Raw genomic sequence first — 25,185 nt, 5'->3', positions numbered from 1 at the left:
CAAATTTGAACAGAATTCACATAAGCCACCCAGAACTCTTGTTTCGTGCTGTCTAATGACACCCCAATGGCACTGCCAGAGGCGTATTAGAGGGGTTAATCTCTGTATGTGCAGAGTTTCCTTGCAAAACCACACATTGAATATGCTGTGCAATTTTGGGCACCTGTTCTAAAGAAGGATATTATGGCACTAGAAAAAGTGCAGAGGCGGGCTACAAAATTAATAAAAGGAATGGAACATATCAGCTATGAAGAAAGGTTAACAAATTTAAACCTATTTAGTTTAGAAAAACGTCGCCTGAGAGGGCATATGATAACATTATACAAATATATTCGAGGCCAATACAAACCATTGTGTGGAAATCTATTCACAAACCGGACTTTACATAGGACACAAGGTCATGCATTTAGACTAGAAGAAAGAAGATTTCGTCTAAGGCAAAGGAAAGGTTTTTTTACTGTAAGAACAATCAGGATGTGGAATTCGCTGCCTGAAGAAGTGGTTTTATCAGAGTCCATACAGATGTTCAAACAGCTACTAGATGCATACTTGCAAAAACAGAATATTCAAGGATATAATCTTTCAGTGTAGGGTAATAACTGCTTGATCCAAGGATAAATCTGACTGCCATTCTGGGGTCAAGAAGGATTTTTTTTCCTAGCTTGTTGCAAAATTGGAAGTGCTTCAAACTGGTTTTTTTTTTGCCTTCTTTTGGATCAACAGCAAAAAACATATGTGAGGAAGGCTGAACTTGATGGACGCAAGTCTCTTTTCAGCTATGTAACTATGTAACTGCACAAACAGACTCCAGGCACCATCACCTCTTCAAATCCCTCAGGTGCCAATGGTGCTTGAATAAACCTTTAAATCCCATGCCAATGCCAAGTTCTCTTGATAGCCTGATCATCGTTTGATGATGTCGGTCCCCCTCACTTACAGGAGAGGGACATCATAAGGGGAGGATTTGGACTTGACAAGCACATAGAGGGGGCTGCTGTCCCACCACCCGCCGTGTGTTGCCAGCATACTATTCGTGCTGACTATAGATGCCCAAAATGCACAGAATTAACATTCGCCCATCCAGAACTCTTGTCTCACACTGGCAGGATAATTCTTTAACCTCTCATTCAGATTCCAAGCACCATAACCACTTTAAGTCGCTGAAATGATCAAGGTGCTTATAGTAACCTTTTAAGTGAATAAACCACAATAGCCAAAATGACTAATAGCGGAAGTCAAAAGGTTAATGGTAATTATTAAATTAGATCAAATGGAACCTACTTAAAATAACCTCAAAATGGTAAAGAGAAGCAATTTTCATAAAAAAAAAAGGAAAAAAAAGGATTGCTTTCTTAGTATTCAGTATTCTTGTTGATGTTTTCGTTTTGCCCTTTTTGGTTGTTTGTTGCAGTTTATTGCCATGTTTTGGTAAAAGATACAATGTTTGTACTATTGACCCCATTAAAGGACCACTCTAGGCACCCAGACCACTTCAGCTTAATGAAGTGGTCTGGGTGCCTGGTCCAGCTAGGTTTAACCCTTTTTTATATAAACATAGCAGTTTCAGAAAAACTGCTATGTTTATATAAGGGTTAAGCCAGCCTCTAAATCCTCTAGTGGCTGTCTCATTGACAGCTGCTAGAGGCGCTTGCGTGATTATCACTGTGAAAATCACAGTGAGAGCACGCAAGCGTCCATAGGAAAGCATTGTAAATGCTTTCCTATGCGACCGGCTGAATGCGCGCGCAGCTCTTGCCGCGCATGCGCATTCAGCCGAAAGGGAGGATCGGAGGCGGAGAGGAGGAGGAGAGCTCCCCGCCCGGCGCTGGAATAAAGGTAAGTTTTAACCCTTTCCTCTCCCCAGAGCTGGGCGGGAGGGGGTCCCTGAGGGTGGGGGCACCCTCAGGGCACTATAGTGGCAGGAAAACGAGTATGTTTTCCTGGCACTAGAGTGGTCCTTTAAGGACTATTTGACTAATTGTGGTGTCTGTGTAAGAGACTGAATGTGTTCTGCCATAAAGAAGCCAACATTGCATGGTTTGTAAAAAGAAGCCAGTACTCGCAAATTAAATTATTAAATTAAATCTACATACATACAAAATAGATACATTCATACATAAATACAGTACACACAGTAAATATCAACAGATAAGATATTATCATAAAACAACACAAAACCAAACTGCAAATATCTAAACTATTAAAGTATGTATACAGAAGTACAAGCCAAAAACAAGTTAGCTTGCTGTATGCTAGAAAAGTAAAATGACTGCGTACATTAACAATATGCCAAAAAGATCAGAATTTTTTTTTTTATTATTTGTGGTCAACAATGTACCTGTGTTTACAGGCCTATTTCAAGCATTGTGCAAAGCCAGCGCTTATACTGGGAAAATAGACCCACTATCTAAGTCCAGTTATACTCAGAATCCAGCCTGCGAAACGTCAACGTGAGGTCTATGGATCTTTAAACTGACTTCCAAGTATAACTAGTTTTAGCTGTTGTACGTGCTGCTTAGTAATTTGAAGTTTCATTACTGCTTCAAGTTCTTGCTTTCTTACCTCTAGGCAGATAACAGACCCTTGGTGTCCTCGATATAATTTAAGTTGGTCTCCAGTTGCCATATTCCACCTCCGGATGGTGTGGTCGGTGCTACCAGAGAATAGCTCACTGTTTGGGGCATCGAGAACAATACACAGTATGGCCCCAGAATGTCCACGTAAAGTCTGATAGCAACACCCGCTGGATGCCTCCCAGACTTTAACTGTGCAATCCGTACTCCCGGTAACAATGAATTCTTTCACGTCATTGGCTTCTATGTCGGATTCGTCCAAGAGGTCATTCGATGAAAAGTGTGCCAAGGCCAGAATGCAGTTTCGGTGACCCTGAAAGACCTGCAACTGTCTGGCTGTCTCTATATCCCAGCACCGAGCAGTCCTGTCGTAAGATGCACTAAATAGATAGTCTTTGACAACGAGAATTCTGAAAGGTAAAGCAGACACAAAGAATGTATTAACTTCTTGCAACAATGTCACATCAAATACTGCGGCAACAACGTCAACAGAGAGGGAACTGCGCTAAGTCTTCTGCAAGTCTAAACGAAACTCTCAAACAATACAGGATTATTTGCTAAATTATGGAATTGCTTACAATTAACAGTTGTACATTTTAGGTAAAAAAAATATCCAAAATATAAAAATGACTCATTTAGAGAATTTTCCCAGTTTGGCGAATGTGATCTAACATTTGTGACTTCCTTGTCAATTGTCCACGATTGCCAGTTCAGCAAATATAGCCTTCAGATCCTAAATCTCCCCACTTTAGCTCTTCCTAATTATTTTAAAGGACCTGCGTAATAGCTTATTGTAGTGGTTATGGTGTTGAGAGGCTATGTGTGTAGTCCCTGAAAGCTCTTCTAACATCTACAAGATTATGTCTGTGTCTGTATGCGTAGTTACTGTATAAACGTCACTATTATTATTACTTATAATACACATTTAACAGCAATGTAAAGTAAGATGACCCAACATAAAAAGTAAAGTATGTTACAAACTGAGCTTGATAAACAGAAAGAAAATGTGTGAGATTCCAACCCAGTCTAAATGGAGGGACATTCCCAGCCACCAGTCTCTGCACTTACCTGGAGCACAATTCACATCACCTTTCAATGTATTCCCATCACAAACATGAGAGGTGTTTTATTGATACCATGTGCAGACTTGGTGGGGGCAGGGATACCGCCAGCGAGAGAGCTCTGATCCATATGTGCATTGCCTGCACAGCTCCCTCGCACACCTGTAGAGGTGCCGGGAGGCAGAATGTAATGTTATTCCGGCCAAGGCACCAATACAGGGCATGCAAGGGAGCAGTGCGGGCAATGCACCAGGGGCCCAGAGGGAGGATCCACTCCAGCTCTCCTAATGCTAAAGAGACAATAAAAAAACTCCAATACTAAAAATCTTCTTTGAATATGAGTGTGTGAGATTATGTCTGTAGTTGGTTGTGTGTCTGACTGTGTGTCAGTGTTTTTGAGTGTTTTCCTCTATCCCCGACCTTCAGAAAAGAAAAGAAACAGAAGAAGAATATCTAAAGCCTGTGCATACCTCCTAAATGGGGGGTAATCCCTGTGGTAAACAATAAACAAACAAAAGAACAAAGAGCAGGATGCAACGCCTGGTGTAAAGAAATGGAATACTAAAGGAGTGGTGGAAGTGGTGGAATATGAAAACATTGTCTTTCCCTATAGTGCCTTCATGGGCACCCCTTACCCCTAAACAAGTCCCTAGCCAGAAAACCAATATTATTCACCCAACCACCGCTCAGCAGAAATATGGCTAGTTCCTTAATAGTTTTATCATCAGTAGAACAGGAAAATCGCCATGCAACATTTTAGAGATTTTAGTGGAAATAGCGAAGCCCCTAACCCCTGACGTACGTTTCGCTAGATTAGCTTCTCTGATGAGCTGATCTAGCGCAACGTATGTCAGGGGTTAGGGGCTTCGCTGTTTCCACTATTGCTATCAGGCAATTATTTGCCTCTATCCCCCACACCAAAGCCCAATCCCCCACAATACTGCCCCTATCCCACCACTAAGGCTCAATCCACACTAAAGAATCAATCCCCACAATATCACCCACCACGCACACACACACTAAAGAATCAATTCCCCACAAAAAAACCCACACACAAACACTATAGAATCGATCCCCACAATACCGCCCCCCACGCACACACACTAAAGAATAAAACACAGTACCGCCCCCTACGAACACACAATAAAGAATCAATTCCCCACAGTACCGCCCCCCACGCACACACACTAAAGAATCAATTCCCCACAGTACCGCCCCCCACAAACACACACTAAAGAATCAATTCCCCACAGTACCGCCCCCCACGAACACAGACTAAAGAATCAATCCCCACAGTACCGCCCCCCACGAACACAGACTAAAGAATCAATCCCCACAGTACCGCCCCCCATGCACACACACTAAAGAATAAATCCCCACAGTACCGCCCCCCACGAACACACACAAAAGAATAAATCCCCCACAGTACCGCCCCCCACGCACACACTAAAGAATCAATCCCCACAGTACCGCCCCCAACGCACGCACACTAAAAAATAAATCCCCACAATACTGCCACTCGTCTGAAACATTGACTAAATGCTAAAGCACATTTGCTTAAAATTAAACAGTTATTTTGTTTATTTTGAAGCCCTTTGAGTGGTTTTCTCCAATCACCCACCACCAACTCTTACACTCACCCCCCCCTAACCCTGCCACAATAACACACCAGCTCTCACTCTGCCACACTTCCTGCCACACTCGCCCTCCTAACCCAGTCACACTCAGCACCCTGCCACAGTAACACACCACCTCTCACTCTGCCACACTTCCTGTCACACTCGCCCTCCTAACTTAGTCACACTCAGCACCCTGCCACAGTAACACACCACCCCTCACCCTGCCACACTCGCCCTCCTAACCCAGTCACACTCAGACCCCTGCCACAGTAACACACCACCCCTCACCCTGCCACACTCGCCCTCCTAACCCAGTCACACTCCGCACCCTGCCACAGTAACACACCACCTCTCACCCTGCCACACTCGCCCTCCTAACCCAGTCACACTCCGCACCCTGCCACAGTAACACACCACCTCTCACTCTGCCACACTGCCTGTCACACTCGCCCTCCTAACTCAGTCACAGTCAGCACCCTGCCACAGTAACACACCACCCCTCACCCCGCCACACTCGCCCTCCTAACCCAGTCACTCTCAGCACCCTGCCACAGTAACACACCACCCCTCACCCTGCCACACTCGCCCTCCTAACCTAGTCACACTCAGCACCCTGCCACAGTAACACACCACCACTCACCCTGCCACACTCGCCCTCCTAACCCAGTCACACTCAGCACCCTGCCACAGTAACACACCACCCCTCACCCTGCCACACTCGCCCTCCTAACCCAGTCACACTCAGCACCCTGCCACAGTAACACACCACCTTTCACTCTGCCACACTGCCTGTCACACTCGCCCTCCTAACTCAGTCACACTCAGCACCCTGCCACAGTAACACACCACCCCTCACCCTGCCACACTCGCCCTCCTAACCCAGTCTCACTCAGCACCCTGCCACAGTAACACACCCCCCCTCACCCTGCCACACTCGCCCTCCTAACCCAGTCACACTCAGCACCCTGCCACAGTAACACACCATCCCTCACCCTGCCACACTCGCCCTCCTAACCCAGTCACACTCAGCACCCTGCCACAGTAACACACCACCCCTCACCCTGCCACACTCGCCCTCCTAACCCAGTCACACTCAGCACCCTGCCACAGTAACACACCACCCCTCACCCTGCCACACTCGCCCTCCTAACCCAGTCACACTCAGCACCCTGCCACAGTAACACACCGCCTCTCACTCTGCCACACTGCCTGTCACACTCGCCCTCCTAACTCAGTCACACTCAGCACCCTGCCACAGTAACACACCACCCCTCACCCTGCCACACTCGCCCTCCTAACCCAGTCACACTCAGCACCCTGCCACAGTAACACACCACCCCTCACCCTGCCACACTCGCCCTCCTAACCCAGTCACACTCAGCACCCTGCCACAGTAACACACCACCTCTCACTCTGCCACACTGCCTGTCACAGTCGCCCTCCTAACTCAGTCACGCTCAGCACCCTGCCACAGTAACACACCACCCCTCACCCTGCCACACTCGCCCTCCTAACCCAGTCACACTCAGCACCCTGCCACAGTAACACACCACCTCTCACTCTGCCACACTGCCTGTCACACTCGCCCTCCTAACTCAGTCACACTCAGCACCCTGCCACAGTAACACACCACCCCTCACCCTGCCACACTCGCCCTCCTAACCCAGTCACACTCAGCACCCTGCCACAGTAACACACCACCCCTCACCCTGCCACACTCGCCCTCCTAACCCAGTCACACTCAGCACCATGCCACAGTAACACACCACCCCTCACCCTGCCACACTCGCCCACCTAACCCAGTCACACTCAGCACCCTGCCACAGTAACACACCACCCCTCACCCTGCCACACTCGCCCTCCTAACCCAGTCACACTCAGCACCATGCCACAGTAACACACCACCCCTCACCCTGCCACACTCGCCCATCTAACCCAGTCACACTCAGCACCCTGCCACAGTAACACACCACCCCTCACCCTGCCACACTCGCCCTCCGAACCCAGTCACACTCAGCACCCCATCACAGTAACACACCACCCCTCACCCTGCCACACTCGCCCTCCTAACCCAGTCACACTCAGCACCCTGTCACAGTAACACACCACCCCTCACCCTGCCACACTCGCCCTCCTAACCCAGTCACACTCAGCACCATGCCACAGTAACACACCACCCCTCACCCTGCCACACTCGCCCTCCTAACCCAGTCACACTCAGCACCCTGCCACAGTAACACACCACCCCTCACCCTGCCACACTTCCTGTCACACTCGCCCTCCTAACCCAGTCACACTCAGCACCCTGCCACAGTAACACACCACCCCTCACCCTGCCACACTCGCCCTCCTAACCCAGTCACACTCAGCACCCTGCCACAGTAACACACCACCCCTCACCCTGCCACACTTCCTGTCACACTCGCCCTCCTAACCCAGTCACACTCAGCACCCTGCCACAGTAACACACCACCCCTCACCCTGCCACACCTCCTGCCACACTCGCCCTCCTAACCCAGTCACACTCAGCACCCTGCCACAGTAACACACCACCCCTCACCCTGCCACACTCGCCCTCCTAGCCCAGTCACACTCAGCACCCTGCCACAGTAACACACCACCCCTCACCCTGCCACACTCGCCCTCCTAACCCAGTCACACTCAGCACCCTGCCACAGTAACACACCACCCCTCACCCTGCCACACTCGCCCTCCTAGCCCAGTCACACTCAGTACCCTGCCACAGTAACACACCACCCCTCACCCTGCCACACTCGCCCTCCTAGCCCAGTCACACTCAGCACCCTGCCACAGTAACACACCACCCCTCACCCTGCCACACTCGCCCTCCTAACCCAGTCACACTCAGCACCCTGCCACAGTAACACACCTGATAATAACACGAGTTGTATTTACATTTACCAGCAGAGTGACTCTTTGTAGCTGTGTGTCAAGCAGTGTAAATGTAGCAATTCACAGTAAAATGAATTCTCACTGACCTGTTAACGATTGATGTATGTCCTGTGTACACAGCCAGACACAGACCGGTAGCGACCTCCCATTTCCTGACGGTGTGATCAGCGCTGCAGGTAAACGCAGTCTCATTCTCCAGATGACAGTATGTAATGTAGCTCCCATGGCCTAAAAACAATGGCATATATTTACTAAATTGTGCACTCACATGTGTGTCAACAATGGTAAACTATTACCCCATAGAGTACAGGTGTGTTAAATGGACAAATTACTTGAAATCAAAGTATCTGAGCCCAAGACTGCAACACAGTTCCCATAAATAGTGTCTTCTTTTTTTTTTTTTTTTTAACTTAATTTTGTGTTCATCTGGGCTACAACCGTCCAAATTCTCCCACAAGTCCTCATATTTAACAGTAAATGTACAATTAGAGTACACAGCACAGAAACTGTGGATCTTTCAGCCATTTAAAACAAATTACTTATTGCATAGCCACTGTTACTATTTGCCAGTCGTCACTACTTTAAGCATTTTGTGTCTTAGTGGCACTTAATCATAAGTTAAAGGGACATACAAGAAGTCCTGGCCTGTCCTTTTCTTTATAGAAAATCATGAGTGCATTAAGAGAAGCATTTTCACTGCTCCTGTCTACTCTCTCAGAGGGAAAAAAAAACAAAATGCTTTATTTACGCTACGGAATCTGATGGCGCTATATAAATAATAAAATCATAATAATTGACTAAAGTAAGAATTCAAAGTCAATTTAAAATTTAAGGCCAGATTAGCTGAGCGAGAAGCATAGCTTACACCCCTAATATAATCACTTTAATGTCCATCCGGACTCAGCATCAATCCAATTCCTACATTATTCCATTATATGGTAGTCCTAGTGATCTATTCACTAAACTGTGACTTGTAGCAAATTAAAATGTAAAGCACAAAGTTAAGGCATGAAAAGCTGATTTGGAGAAATTCTCCAGTTCAGGTATAGTTGCAGTTTGGCTATTTTGTCTGTATGTGGGCCTGCTGATTGTTTAAGACATGCCTCTTGTATTTCATATCAGGACACATACAGTAGTGTTTTGACTTATGTATCACTAAGCCTTTCTCCAAGTATGTTATTCAGTCTGTCTCTATTAAATATGTTTGTTTTAGTTAAACGTATATTTCTTCATTTTGAAAGCTTTCCAAACCTATGAAAGGCCTCTAGGAATTCGTACAACTGAAAAGATGCATTGTATTTCAATAAAAAAATTAAAAAAAAAATGCTACTTTGCTTCTTTGCAAAAAAAAAAAAAAAAAAAAAAATTAGAAATTTGTTGTATAGTTTGGAAGCTTTACAAATTTGGAAAATTACTCATGATTTTTGAAGATTTTTGGAAAGCTTAGAAAACAAAATGGTCCTATAGGGATTAGACGTGGAAAATTCCAAACTCTGTATAATGATTGCATTTTTATCATCTTTGTTAATCCTCTTTGGCACAAGGACACAATTTAATCGATGCCAACAACCACAGGGTTGAAAAAAAAAAAACCCTTCCCTCGTTACCTGTAGGTGAACTAAATCTCCAGTGATATTAGTCAAGTCTATTGCTGCAGTTGTATATCATCAGAAGCTAGAGAATCAAAGTTTATCAGTGGATCATGGGATTTGTGGTCAACTAGAGGTCCACAAACTGATGACCTCTTCTATGCATGATCTGTGTAGCTCACAGATGAAAAACCTGGTATGTGATTCAATTCATGATATCATTCTGACACTCTCCCATTCCCTCACCCATTACTGAAGAACTTACTGGGGTGAGGGGGAACAAGGGTAAGTATAAAACCTACTTATCTATGCAACATTTACAGGTGTGAGCAACATGATGCTCCATGTGAGCTGTTCTGGGACATCCACTAAGAAAGGTCTATATGGGTTCAATGGCGTGATTGCCATTCCTTGCACGGTGACATGTGTGTTTGTACTGGCACCATGGCATGCTGGCCAGGACAAGTTGGCATATAAAACATATGATAAAATAATAATTAGAATTGTCATTTAAAAAACACAACCCATGGCTAACGTTCGGTTTGCTTTAGATTTGTGTATAATTTAGACAAGTTTAATTTTAGAGTTTAACCCCTTAAGGACCAAACTTCTGGAATAAAAGGGAATGATGACATGTTACAGATGTCATGTGTCCTTAAGGGGTTAAATTTTAGACAAATGTAATTTTGAGATATGTATGCAGATCGCTGTCGGAATCCTGGGAAGTTCATCAAACAGTGAGTTCTGAAGAAGAAAGTGACACTAAAGCCATGATAACCAAAATAAAAAAATAAATTTCCCATTATGTAGATGTTCGCATGATCCACCCTCTACAGCGGCCCTTTGGGATTGTTAGGTCCTCTTCTTGGTCTATGCCGCAGAAGTCCATTCCAAATAATAAATAGACTCTAATCAGCAAGTTCATTAAAGCTGGGGATATCAGAATTCCACTTCACAATTATTCATCAGGCTGTCAGTCATGATACTCCAACTTAATTCCAGCAAAATCGAAGGAGTTCCCTATTTACGAAGAGATGTTATACCATTCACATCTGTTGATTCTCATCCTGGTACATTTTTTTTTAAATATAAGGTGATTTTATACCCTGACTCTGGAATCCTGTAATCTTTAAGTCCAACTAGTAGAAATGCATTGTATACATTGCTACGGCTCACCTTGCAGCATCCGGATACACTGGTTGTCCGATGTTCTCCAAAGACCAGCATTGCAGTCCTCACTTGCTGTCAGCAGATGGTGCCCATCTGGACTCAAGCTCAGCCAGTTAATGCCACCCTTGTGATTTGTACAGACTGTGACCAATAAATTGGATGTGCCACTCGTGGAGCCCCCGCTCCCCATCCTCCGGAGCCCGGCATGGGCAATGGAAGTTTGGGGTGGTCTCATAGGGTTCCCCACTGAGATACGAAAGACAGGGCCGGGAGTAACGGTGGAAACATGGCTCTTCTACATACGTTCTGGCAACTAAATGCCCAAATCAAACCTAAGAACAGCAAGAGAGAACAAATTCAATAAAGTGGACAGAAGATGGTTTTATTATGAATCCATGCTATACCTCAAAAACGTTAATATAATACATTGTAGCAGGGAATACAGACACAAATACATCTTTAATGGTCACTGAGATCCAATGTGTAGAAAATAACTGATTTTAATGGCAATACCAATAAGCATTATTTCGATTAAAGGGACATTTGTAGCACCAAAACCATTTCTTAATGAAGTGGTTTTAGCGTGTATTCACTGTCCCTTTGCGTTTCAGGGAATTTTGTCTAAACCATTCTTCACAGTGACAGCCACTAGATATGTTTTATCATTGACGGGCTGTCATGGGACTTTACGTGTCATCACGTATAGCATGATCATATGTAACATTATTTACTGAAGTAAGAATTACCAAGAATTCAAATTTAATTCAATGTGAATTTAAAACAAAATAACTGAACTGTAAACCTTACTGACTTGGACAATTCACATATATTGGCCTTAAATTAACTTTGAATTCATTATGATTTCCCGACAATTCTCAGTTTAGTAATTCAACCTACAGAAGAAGCATTGGATTTAATACTACTCTATGAGAAGCACTGGATTTAAGACTACTCTATGAGAAGCACTGGATTTAATACTATTCTATGAGAAGCATTGGATATAATACTACTCTATGAGAAGCACTGGATTTAAGACTACTCTATGAGTAGCATGGATTTAATATCACTCTATGGGAAGCATTGGATTTAATACTACTCTATGAGAAGCACTGGATTTAAGACTACTCTATGAGAACCATTGGATTTAATACTACTCTACGAGAAGCATGGATTTAATATCACTCTATGGGAAGCATTGGATTTAATACTACTCTATGAGAAGCACTGGATTTAAGACTACTCTATGAGAACCACTGGATTTAATACTACTCTATGAGAAGCATGGATTTAAGACTACTCTATGAGAACCATTGGATTTAATACTATTCTATGAGAAGCATTGGATTTAATACTACTCTATGAGAAGCACTGGATTTAATACTATTCTATGAGAAGCATTGGATTTAATACTACTCTATGAGAAGCACTGGATTTAAGACTACTCTATGAGAAGCAATGAATTTAATACTACTCTATGAGAACCATTGGATTTAATACTACTCTATGAGAAGCATGGATTTAAGACTACTCTATGAGAACCATTGGATTTAATACTATTCTATGAGAAGCATTGGATTTAAGACTACTCTATGAGAAGCACTGGATTTAAGACTACTCTATGAGAACCATTGGATTTAATACTACTCTATGAGAAGCATGGATTTAATATCACTCTATGGGAAGCATTGGATTTAATACTACTCTATGAGAAGCATGGATTTAAGACTACTCTATGAGAACCATTGGATTTAATACTATTCTATGAGAACCATTGGATTTAATACTACTCTATGAGAACTATTGGATTTAATACTACTCTATGAGAACCATTGGATTTAATACTACTCTATGAGAAGCATGGATTTAATACTACTCTATGAGAACCATTGGATTTAATACTACTCTATGAGAAGCACTGGATTGGTGGGGCATGGCGATTACTACACATGCACCCAATGTCCCCAGGACTTCGTGATTAAACAAAAGTCACTAGAACTAATAACTTCACTGGAGATAGAGCGGCCACGCAGAGGAGACAATTCCAATGCTGTGAAAAAGTTATTTTTTTTTTATTTGTACAGGGGGTAAAGATCACTCATGTTTATATTTATATTAGAGTATTTTTTTAAAGTAACAACTTAGCATTAGTAATACCAACATGTAGTCTTAACACTATATCAAAGTCCATATTTAGATGCAAGGCCCCAAGTGTTAACCTGTAATAAATTAAGAAAAAAGTTTTACTTACCTTTTTTCCAGTGAGGAGACTCACTCGATGCGGCCGCCGGCTCCTCCACTCGCGATGTCATCTTGTCGCTTCCTCATTGACTGTCCAATCCAATGCTCTTTATTGAGGAGCACTGGGGACAAAATGCACGTGCGAGGCGAGTGCCGTGCGTACATCCAATCATATGCTTCTCATAAGGAGACGTTGAATACAATGCATCCCCATTAGCTGCAATTGATGACGTTCAAAGTTTTTATGGATGTTGAATGACACATGACAGAGTGAAATTTGGTTGTTTCAGAGGAACGACCAAATTTCACCCTGTGACTGTCAGGAAGACATTCACTAGAGATGTGTTTAACCATGCAATGTAGAACATTACCATTTTGTACCCAGACTTCTTTTTTTGATGAATTTGTCCGGGTAACTTTAGTGGTCCATTAACTGCAAGCACTCGTTTAACGAAAGAGGTAATTATGTAGATGGCAGGAGGTTTGCTGTAGATAAGTACCTATAGTACCTAAAAAGCTCTAACCAACTCTAGCTCCTCTTACATTTCTTACCAGATTCATAGATTTGCCCCTTCTCGGTCCCTCCGCTCTGCCGGTGACCTTTTCCTGTCTGCTGCTTGCACACTTACTAACTCGCGCTTGCAGGACTTCTCGCATGGCGGGTCCCTTCTTTTGGAACAGCCTGCATTCCCCCGTCAGACTCTCCCTTAGTCTTCAATTGTTTAAGAAGTCCCTCAAAACACATCTGTTTAGAAATGCTTATGGACTCCCAGAGCAACTTATCTATACTTACCCAAGTCTGTCTCTTGCTCTCCTAAAGAGTCACACTCCACTCTCACCTCCAACTCTGCTACGTTTCCACCTTGTTTGGTGGCTGTCACCCTAGCTGCCCTGTTGTGTTTTGTACCTCTAGACTGTAAGCTCATTTGAGCAGGGTCCTCATCTACCTACTGTTCCTTAATCACTGTGCAATTGTCTCATTTATTGTAAATTTCCCCCATTTTCATAATATTGTAAAGCGCTACGGAATTAATTGGCACTATATAAATACCAATAATAATAAAATGAATAATTAATCACATCTCTTTAACACCCGCTGCAGGGCTATCATTTGGCTATGGATGTTTTTTAAATGATTCATTATAGTTAAATGCACATTATAAAACATTTCATGTGTTTAGTATTTTTTTCCAGAACAGAAACATTTTCCAGTTTATTGGGAAAGGATGTGATCAGTTAGAGCTTCGTCCTCCCAGAGCCAGCAAAGATCTCAGCTCATCTTTAACGTTCTGGCAGATGTTCAGAATGCAAACTCTAAAAGCAACACGTATTGACAATGAGCAATTCTATGCTCATCAAATGATCTTGTTACAATTCAACTTCAAGGAAAAAATAAATATATATATATATGTATGAAACTTTTGTAATGTCCAGTTTGAAGATATTTAAAAATGCCACCTTACGGAAAAAAATAACCAAAGTTGACCAACTGTTTCATTTGCCTAAATCATAAACACAAAAAATGAATTCATTTGCACAAAGTTCCAAAAGTGCTACAAGACTTTCAGGACGAGACGGTTTCATTGTTTTTCATGTTAATTTATCTACTTTAGAACTTTGCACCAGTTACATAGTAACCCCTATTGTCTTTCTTTAGGAGTGTGTCTCTCTAGATTCTCGATGCTTCGAGTCTCCTGGTGTGAAGGCACCATTACTGATGACTTGTGCCCAATCAGATGCTTCTCATAGCAGCACTGGGGGACACTAACAAAGCCTTGAGAAGCATTTAGCATGAAACCTCTCAGGATCTCTGTTTGACAGCCCAGGGGTGTTACTAAGGGGATTTATAAAAGTGACATTTCTCTTGAAATCAGCCCTTTTATAAAATATACCTGCAGGGACAAGCTATTAAACCCTAAAGCTTTTCAGAAAGCCGAACTTCTCTAGGGGACTCTAGTGTTCCTTTAATACTTTGCAATAGAAAGTAAAAACACAGCAAATACAGGAAAGCTTCCCTGTGGGTCACAGTTCCTCTCTTTGAGTTTAATGAGATACACATACCTGAGTGCATTCACACGCAATGAGAAAACACATGAACGCACTCCCAGTGGATTCCTATAATGACTGAGGTCATCCCTAGCTATAGGGCCTGGTCCTTACATAACGCATGAAGCCCATAATACAAGGTCTGATGGAGGGAATTAATAATAAGTTGTTTACTAAACACAAAACCCAGTAGAATTAAACCCAAATTGCTAAATTGGATCTGTGACTGTATGTTGGAGACATTTTTCCAAATTAGCTATTTAGGCTCAATTTTGTCTTCTGATTTAATTCCATGAAATTAAATATTATATGGATATGGATATGGGATATGGGCTTGTAGATTCGTCAAATGCACCCTAAATAATGATCTATTAAGCATTACAAATCCAACATTTACCATGTTAGGACTCAGATTCCATGAAATAAGACACCTGTGGTCAAGCAGTAGTGTTCTTTCCAGCGTTTCTTGAAATAGAAATAAAATCCTCACTTACCCCAATATCCTGAGATGCAGAAGAAGATCGTGTTAGTGCAGGTCTGACCTTCAGAGTCTTCTGGTTAACCTCTTTTAAAGAGACACATATCTCTTCCTATATTTACATTTCTCTCTCAGTTGGGAAAAAAACGAATCTCAATGTAATGTATTATCCACGAAACTCCCTCCTAACACCATCACCCAACACATGTTCTCAGCTAAGTGAGAATTATCACCTATTCTGGAGAGGATTTGGTGAAAGGTGTCCACTTCACACAGCTGTTGCTTATGATGTGTTCTGTCCTGTCCTTCCAATATATCGCATATCCAGCTACTGTCCTACTGTGCTCCAATGCACTTATTATTAAATAATTAGCAATGTCTCTAATTCTACAAATACTGGGGCAGTTCATTAAAATAACTGGGGCCGTATAGATTTATCACTCCTCTCAGTGAATGTATCTGAATATAAGCAGCACTATATAAGAAGCAGTGGCGGACTAAGGGGGGGTGGGGGTGGTCCGCCCCGGGTGCCACGTGGTAGGGGGGTGCCATGACCCTGGTCTGAGGACTAATGGGGGCTGTGTGAGCTGTGCCCCATGGCAGCCGGGGTGTTGCACAGCTCACACGGAGACCAGCAAGCTGGCCGCACGGGAGGAAGTAGGGGGCGGAGCTACTGCCCATTACAAGCTGCTGTTACTGCTGCAGCAAGAAGAAATCCCTGCTCCTCCACCCAACAGGTTCCAGCCAGGGAAGGACTTCAGGCCAGGGAATCCACTCCTCCAGCCCACACTGTCTGTAAGTAAGAGTAAGAGTGTGTGTCTGTGTGTGTAAATGTCTGTCTGTAACTGTGTGTGACTGTGTGTGTGTGTGTGTGTGTGTGTAACTGTCTGTCTGTGTGTGTGTGTGTGTGTGTGTGTGTGTGTGTGTGTGTGTGTGTGTGTGTGAATGTCTGTCTGTAACTGTGTGTGTGTGTGTGTGTGTGTGAATGTCTGTCTGTAACTGTGTGTGTGTGACTGTGTCTGTAACTGTGTGTGTGTGACTGTCTGTGTGTGTGTGTGTGTGTGTAACTGTCTGTCTGTGTGTGTGTGTGTGTAACTGTCTGTCTGTGTGTGTGTGTGACTGTCTGTGTGTGTGTGTGTGTGTGTAACTGTCTGTCTGTGTGTGTGTGTGTGTGTGTGTGTGTTTGAATGTCTGTCTGTAACTGTGTGTGTGTGTGTGTGTGAATGTCTGTCTGTAACTGTGTGTGTGTGACTGTGTCTGTAACTGTGTGTGTGTGACTGTCTGTGTGTGTGTGTGTGTGTGTGTGTGTGTGTGTAACTGTCTGTCTGTGTGTGTGTGTGTGTGTGAATGTGTGTGTGTGTGTGTGTGTGTGTGTGTGTGTGTGTGTGTGTGTGTGTGAATGTCTGTCTGTAACTGTGTGTGTGTGACTGTGTCTGTAACTGTGTGTGTGTGTGTGTGTGTGACTGTCTGTGTGTGTGTGTGTGTGTGTGTGTGTGAATGTCTGTAACTGTGTGTGTGTCTGTCTGTAACTGTGTGTGTGACTGTCTGTCTGTAACTGTGTGTGTGTGTGTGTGTGTGTGTGACTGTCTGTCTTGTGTGTGTGTCTGTAACTGTGTGTGTGTATAACTGTCTGCCTGTAAAATTTAGTAGGTGTTTTTTTTATTGGGGGGGGGGGTTTGGAGAGGGGAGACGGGGGGGGGGGGGGTGCCAAACCCAGGGCCCGCCCCGGGTGCCACATGCTCTAGGTACGCCCCTGATAAGAAGGGTAAATTAATAAATATCTACTAGTTTTCTGTTTTCGTGCATTAATTATATGGTTCCATTTTGAGCATTCGGTTTCAAACAAAACGCAATTTGTACAAATTTTGGCCGATCGACAAGTCATCTAAATTCTGTAAGTCTGAAATGCCATGTGGACATATAACCAAATAATGACAAACACAATGGATGAACATGTTTGTTTGATTCGTGATTTGGAGAGGTCTGTCCATGGCCCAAAAAAAAAAAAAAAAGATTAATGGGGAAAAAGTTATTGCTGATTCGGTGTCAGTCACTGGATGTGGATTTTACTTAATAACTAACAGATGGGGAGGGGAACAGAAAAAAAGTGTACTGTAACGTATTAACATAATATTTCTATTTTGCAGCACACTGATTGGCCCATTGTTCATCCGAATCGTTTTCGCTAATATTTTTGCATTGACGATATTCGGTCGGGTTGAACCGCCACATTGAGAATTATTAGACTACCCAAACTAAAAAAAAAATTCAGACAAAGTCATTCAGTCTAACCAAGTTTTTGGGGCTGTACACAGGCCTAGTTCTATTTCAAGCCCTCCAGGGCAAGCGGCTCTATTGTTTTTTAGTGTTCTCAAATGAATAGTCATTAACACATGCTGTAGGTAAAATAAACTAAATGATACTAACTAGACTATGCCAGGACAGTATAAATCATGGTGCTACAGTATCCAGAGTGGCACACTCAAATAATGCATAAATAAATACCAAAGAAACGGAAGAGGTCTTTATTAGGAACCCACCAACAATGCTGCAGCCTAAACGCAGGCTTTTAATAAAGAATTGTTCTGGGACATTGTGAGTTTCACATTTTTACTTTGGTATTTATTAATGCATGCTTGCTGATTTTCCAATAGAAAATGAATGGAAGACCAGGATTGGCTGATAATTCACAGCCATTTCCTAGCTGTTATAATGTGGTGAACCCGTCACAAACAGAGTAACCCAACAAACTGCACAGGGGAAAAAAATGCACTTGGGATTCAATGGTGACTGACTGATGCATATTTAGAACCTTGTCCAACGGTTGGAAAATATAACAAATGTTCAAACCGTGAGAAAACAAGACAAAAACAATAAACCAGAAATATAGATTTAGCTGGAGACAAAGTTACACTCCAAGCACTATAAATAAGTAGGTTTGTGAGTATGGCTGCTGTTAGCCTATTCGCCAAGACCACTTATCTTGTAAATTAGGGGCTGAACTATAAACCCAATAAATCATTGCTGGACAGGAGTACATGATATAAATTCAGAAACCACTTGATGGAAAGAGAAGGCTCCTGATTGGTGATTTCTCTTTCTGGTCTGGCCAGTGCTCATTTGCCTGTGTATTTGAAGCAACTGCAGTAACTAAAAAGCCATTTTTTTTATATATTGATTTTTTTTATTTTATTTTGTGGTTTGTTTGTTTTTTTGTGCATATTATTTAATACATTATATACATAATGTATTAAAATGACGTCCAAGACTGTAAGACTCCATTTGTCCATTTAGATTCTTCCCTTCTTTCCCCGAGTCTGCAAAAATGGGGACTTGTCAAAAACGTTATCATGAAAAGACATTAGTGGGCTCTGAGGACATTTGCCGCCTTTGCTAATGTTGATGATTTGGGGAGCTATAATGGGGGTCCTGTTTATTGTGCGGAAGCTCCCCCTAATATTAAAATTTGGATATGAAACTAATGTTTGCCTTAAGATATTTGGGAGTTTCAGCACATCAGTGTGAGATAAAAGTGTTAACATTTTTCATTTGTTTTTAAATTAAAATGATCCATCTGGTAAAAATAAAATAAAATAGTTAAATGCGAGAGCGCCTCAGACATTGAAAATGTTAACATAGAGATAGGTATGGCTAGACAAGAACTGAGGTCATATGAGGACCGTGCAATTTGGGTCGAAGGCTCTTTGTGAAGACTGTGAACCCCTTTATGAAAACAAGATATAGTTATAAATAATAGTAAAATGTGCTTATGTCAGTAAGTGAGACATTGTTCAGAGACTCGGGTTTATCTGAGTAATTCTGGATACTAGCAGAGAGAGTGTAATACAGGATAATCACAATGCGAGGGGCCTGGAAGGGAGAGATTTGCAGACTCAGCAAATGGACCTGAGCTCTCTGATTGGCTTCCCATTTAAATGGCTTACACCCCAGGGCAAACTTTATTTTCTTCTAGACTGTAAGGCTTGCGGGCCGGGCTCTCAAGACCTCCTGTATATGTTTGTGTCTGTCTGTCAAATGACACCTTGCAGAGTTTAAGCAAAAACCCCATTAAATCAATCATAGTCTATGTGCAATGTCATTGGTCACTAAGGGGTTAAATCATATAGCACAGCAGAATGTAAAGAAAAATAATCACTTATTGTAAATAATATATATTGATCTAAAACTACGGATATGTTCACAGATATGGTAAACTGTGTTTTAACCCTTTCATCGCCACTGCTTCTGTCACACAACAAAAAGCAGTAAAGTGGAACAGTTCTCCCAGTTTGTTATGTTTATAGTTCACCTACGTTGGTCTTACATTTGGAATTCACTTTGAAATCACATTGTATCCCACACAATTCATGTTTTAATTAACCCCTGATGGTGTGATTCCAAATAAAATGATAAATAATTTATATAATTCCTTATCATAGCTCCATTAATATAACTCCGAGTACTATGAGGGGTCATTGTTCATGCTGCATTAATATAGAAGAAAGAATTGTTTAATGGTTAAATAATATCTGTATCACAAGTTTCAGGTACACACTGCGCTCTAATGAATTGAAAACTGAATTGCTGAAGTTTGGACAAAAATCTCTGATTTGGAGAATTCTCCAATTCAGCCATAGTCATAGCTTGCCTATTCTTACTTAACTTTTCACACTTTGATTAAGTACAATTCAGTATTTAATAAATAAACCCCAAAGTCTCTTCCAATGTGAGTCCATGTGAGTGACCCTTAGGGAATTCTCTAAGTTGGTTCCACTAAATCCCGCTTTAAGACTTCTGTTCTCTATAGCACTTTACAAGACTGTGAGAACAACACCACACCTCTGCCATTGCATTCCAACTGCCCAACATACCACATCCCTGCCATTGCATTCCAACTGACCAACACACCACATCCCTGCCATTGCATTCCAACTGACCAACACACCACATCCCTGCCATTGCATTCCAACTGCCCAACACACCACATCTCTGCCATTGCATTCCAAGTGCCCAACACACCACATCTCTGCCATTGCAGTCCAACTGACCAACAAACCATATCCCTGCCATTGCATTCCAACTGACCAACAAACCATATCTCTGCCATTACATTCCAACTGCCCAACACACCACATCTCTGCCATTGCAGTCCAACTGACCAACAAACCATATCCCTGCCATTGCATTCCAACTGCCCAACACACCACATCCCTGCCATTACATTCCAACTGCCCAACACACCACATTTCTGCCATTGCAGTCCAACTGACCAACAAACCATATCCCTGCCATTGCATTCCAACTGCCCAACACACCACATCCCTGCCATTGCATTCCAACTGCCCAACACACCACATCCCTGCCATTGCATTCCAACTGCCCAACACACCATATCCCTGCCATTGTATTCCAACTGCCCAACACACCACATCCCTGCCATTGCATTCCAACTGCCCAACACACCACATCCCTGCCATTGCATTCCAACTGACCAACACACCACATCCCTGCCATTGCATTCCAACTGCCCAACACACCACATCCCTGCCATTGCATTCAAACTGCCCAACACACCACATCCCTGCCATTGCATTCCAACTGACCAACACACCACATCCCTGCCATTGCATTCCAACTGCCCAACACACCACATCAATGCCATTGCATTCCAACTGCCCAACACACCACATCCCTGCCATTGCATTCCAACTGACCAACAAACCATATCCCTGCCATTTCATTCCAACTGCCCAACACACCACATCCCTGCCTTTGCATTCCAACTGACCAACTGACCAACAAACCATATCCCTGCCATTGCATTCCAACTGACCAACACACCACATCCCTGCCATTGCATTCCAACTGCCCCACACACCACATCCATGCCATTGCATTCCAACTGCCCAACACACCACGTCCCTGCCATTGCATTCCAACTGCCCAACACACCACATCCCTGCCATTGCATTCCAACTGCCCAACACACCACATCCCTGCCATTGCATTCCAACTGACCAACACAAATCAAAATGCCAACCACTGCATGCCAACTACCACCACTGCACTCCATTCCAACTGCCCAACACTGCATCAAAATGCCAATCACTGCATGCCATCTGCCACCACTGCACTCTATTTCAACTACCCAATACTGAATTAAAATGTCAAACACTGCATGCCAACTGCCACCACAACACCACATCCGTGCCATTGCATTCCAACTGCCCAACACCGAATCAAAATGCCAATCACTGCATGCCAACTGCCACCACTGTACTCCATTCTAACTGCCCAATACTAAATCAAAATGCCAGCCATTGCAAAACAACTGCCACCACTGCACCCATTCCAACTGCCCAACATTAAATCAAAATGCCAGCCACTGCATGACAACTGCCACCACTGCATTCTAATTGCCCAACACTGAATTAAAATGCCAACCACTGCACTCCATTCTAACTGCCCAACACTGAATTAAAATGCCAACCAGTGCAGTCCATTCTAACTGCTCAATACTGAATTAAAATGCCAACCACTGCACTCCATTCTAATTGCCCAACACTGAATTAAAATGCCAACCACTGCACTCCATTCTAATTGCCCAACACTGAATTAAAATGCCAACCAATGCAGTCCATTCTAACTGCCCAATACTGAATTAAAATGCCAGTCACTGCATGACAACTGCCACCACTGCACTCCATTCTAATTGCCCAACACTGAATTAAAATGCCAACCACTGCACTCCATTCTAACTGCCCAACACTGAATTAAAATGCCAACCAGCGCAGTCCATTCTAACTGCCCAATACTGAATTAAAATGCCAGTCACTGCATGACAACTGCCACCACTGCACTCCATTCTAACTGCCCAACACTGAATTAAAATGCCAACCAGCGCAGTCCATTCTAACTGCCCAATACTGAATTAAAATGCCAGTCACTGCATGACAACTGCCACCACTGCACTCCATTCTAACTGCCCAATACTGAATCAAAATGCCAGTCACTGCATGACAACTGCCACCACTGCACTCCATTCTAACTGCCCAATACTGAATCAAAATGCCAGTCACTGCATGACAACTGCCACCACTGCACTCCATTCTAATTGCCCAACACTGAATTAAAATGCCAGTCACTGCACTCCATTTTAACTGCCCGATACTGGATCAAAATGCCAATCACAGCATAACAAATGCCCAAAATTGTATCCCACATTTTCAGCTCTACACCAGCTATCGATAACTGCCCCCAGCTGACCGCTACTACATCACAACTGCACAGCACACCACTCCAACTTCCCACTACTGAAACTCAAAACTTCACCCAACTGCACCCACACAGATCTTCACCCCTAATGCCCAGCACTCCACACATCTGCCCAGCACTGGAAACACTGGCACTGCCAACCAGACCATTCAGTGTTTCCACTTCTCACTGATAGATAATAATTATTCATATCTGTAAAACCTAAACACAGTTTATATACATATATGCTATCTCAGGAACCTAAACAGCAATAGGTTAACCTAGATTACTATGTAACAATGTAGCAATGAATGCATGAATTAAGACATCTTTCATCGAAATACCTCCAACAGGGGCCATATAAAGACAGCTTGGGGGGAGATCAGAGCTCCTGCACTAACACGTTATCAGCAAGAGATACTTACCTCAACTCTTGTCAAGAGGGGACGTTTCTTATCCTCTTGTAGCCCTTGGGTTTTTAACACTCAGGAATATACCTGTGTCAGGTATCCCTCATTCTGCCCCTCCAGGTGGTAAATCCAGGCTGCATGTGCCCTGTAGAGGGTGGTTAGCTCAGAGAGTATCTCTTGTCCCCTCGTTCTGCTTCACCAGGGTCCACTTCATTGCAACACAGCAGCTCAGTCCCCCAAATCTGGCTTCAATAATCCTCTGCTGTGCTTCCCTGGAAAATGATCCTGGCGTTCTAATGACTCCCAGCCCCACGCACAATGCACTGTACACCAGATTTAGGATCCTAGCTGGGGGCGATGGCTTCTCACACACTATGGGGAGGTTCCACTGGGAAGCCTTAGCCTGTCTCCTGATCGTTTCTATAAACTATTCACATAGATTTATCCTGGGGGTGGAGAAATTAACCAAGCCAAACATAAATACCTTAGCACTCCAGCAGGGATTACAGAAACACACGTGAATAAAACAGTTTTTATTGTGCGCAAATAGTCAGGTAAAATACAGCGGCAGAAAAAATCCCGGTATAATACTACATCATGCTACCAGAAATAGGGAACGACAGAGTGAAAAAACAACAAAAGAAAAATAGCAGAACATGTATCGGAGAAATTAGACACATTGTAACTCCTACATTCATTATAATACCGGTACACACACGTACACACACAGCTGGTATACATTTCAAATTATTGCACATATACACAATACTGCTAAATATATAATGATTATAACTGCCATAGTATTATACAAACATACAGTCATTAAACATACACAACGACACAAGGATCTATTACAATGTGCACACAAATATTAGACATTCATATAAACACATCTGTTCTACACACACAGTTTGGTAATGTGTGTAACCCTTAAAATACAGTTGCCCTTACTGACCCCAATGTTATATTATGTTGGCAGTTAGACATACTGCTTGCCGCTTATATGTAGTATGTGTGTGGCTGCATGTAAATAGTTAATGTGTATTTATGATTATATGTGGTTGTTATTGTCCATGGGATGTGTATGTGACTGGTGTGCATATGTATGCTAGCATATGTAAAGTGTGTGGCTCACTTTGCATATAAATAACTGCACATGTGTAAAAGAAATTAGTGAGTCTGTGACTAACTGCAGATGTGGTATGTATGTGACTGCGTTTGAGTTTACGTTACTGCACATGTGGAACATATGTGACTAACTTTGTGTGTCTGTGACTGCACATGTGCTATGTGTATGTAACTAAGTTTGCGTGTCTGTGACTGCACATGTGCGATGTGTATGTAACTACATGTGTGTGTGTATGTCTGTGACTGTACATGTGCTATGTGTATGTAACTACATGTGTGTGACTGTGACTGTACATGTGCTATGTATATGTAACTACATTTGTGTGTCTGCTCATGTGCTATGTGTATGTAACTACATGTGTGTGTGACTGTGACTGTACATGTGCTATATTTATGTAACTACATTTGTGTGTGTGTGACTATACATGTGCTATGTGTATGTAACTACATGTGTGTGTGACTATACATGTGCTATGTGCATGTAACTACATGTGTGTGTGCCTATACATGTGCTATGTGTATGTAACAACATTTGTGTGTCTGCTCATGTGCTATGTGTATGTAACTACATTTGTGTGTCTGCTCATGTGCTATGGGTATGTAACTACATGTGTGTGACTGTGACTGTACATGTGCTATATTTATGTAACTACATTTGTGTGTGTGTGACTATACATGTGCTATGTGTATGTAACTACATGTGTGT

At 43.0% G+C, this 25,185-nt stretch overlaps 1 protein-coding gene across 1 annotated transcript in view; it reads right to left on the bottom strand.

Annotated features, from left to right (window-relative positions):
- WDR86 (WD repeat domain 86) overlaps positions 1–23,725 on the bottom strand; it is a 52,217-nt gene extending 28,492 nt beyond the window's left edge. Inside the window, exons 1-4 of the mRNA XM_063450815.1 lie at positions 23,367–23,725; positions 10,932–11,257; positions 8,253–8,394; positions 2,563–2,983 (exon numbers count right to left, since the gene is read on the bottom strand). Coding sequence (XP_063306885.1) covers positions 2,563–2,983; positions 8,253–8,394; positions 10,932–11,160 — 792 coding nt within the window. The 5' untranslated portion in view covers positions 11,161–11,257; positions 23,367–23,725. The remainder of the gene's footprint in view (positions 1–2,562; positions 2,984–8,252; positions 8,395–10,931; positions 11,258–23,366) is intronic.
- Between the last annotated feature and the right edge of the window lie 1,460 nt (positions 23,726–25,185).

The sequence above is a fragment of the Pelobates fuscus genome, chromosome 4 (assembly GCF_036172605.1).
Source record: "Pelobates fuscus isolate aPelFus1 chromosome 4, aPelFus1.pri, whole genome shotgun sequence".
Lineage (NCBI taxonomy): Eukaryota > Metazoa > Chordata > Amphibia > Anura > Pelobatidae > Pelobates > Pelobates fuscus.
The sequence above is the reverse complement of the archived record's forward strand: the minus strand, read 5'-3'. Positions and strand labels throughout refer to the sequence as shown.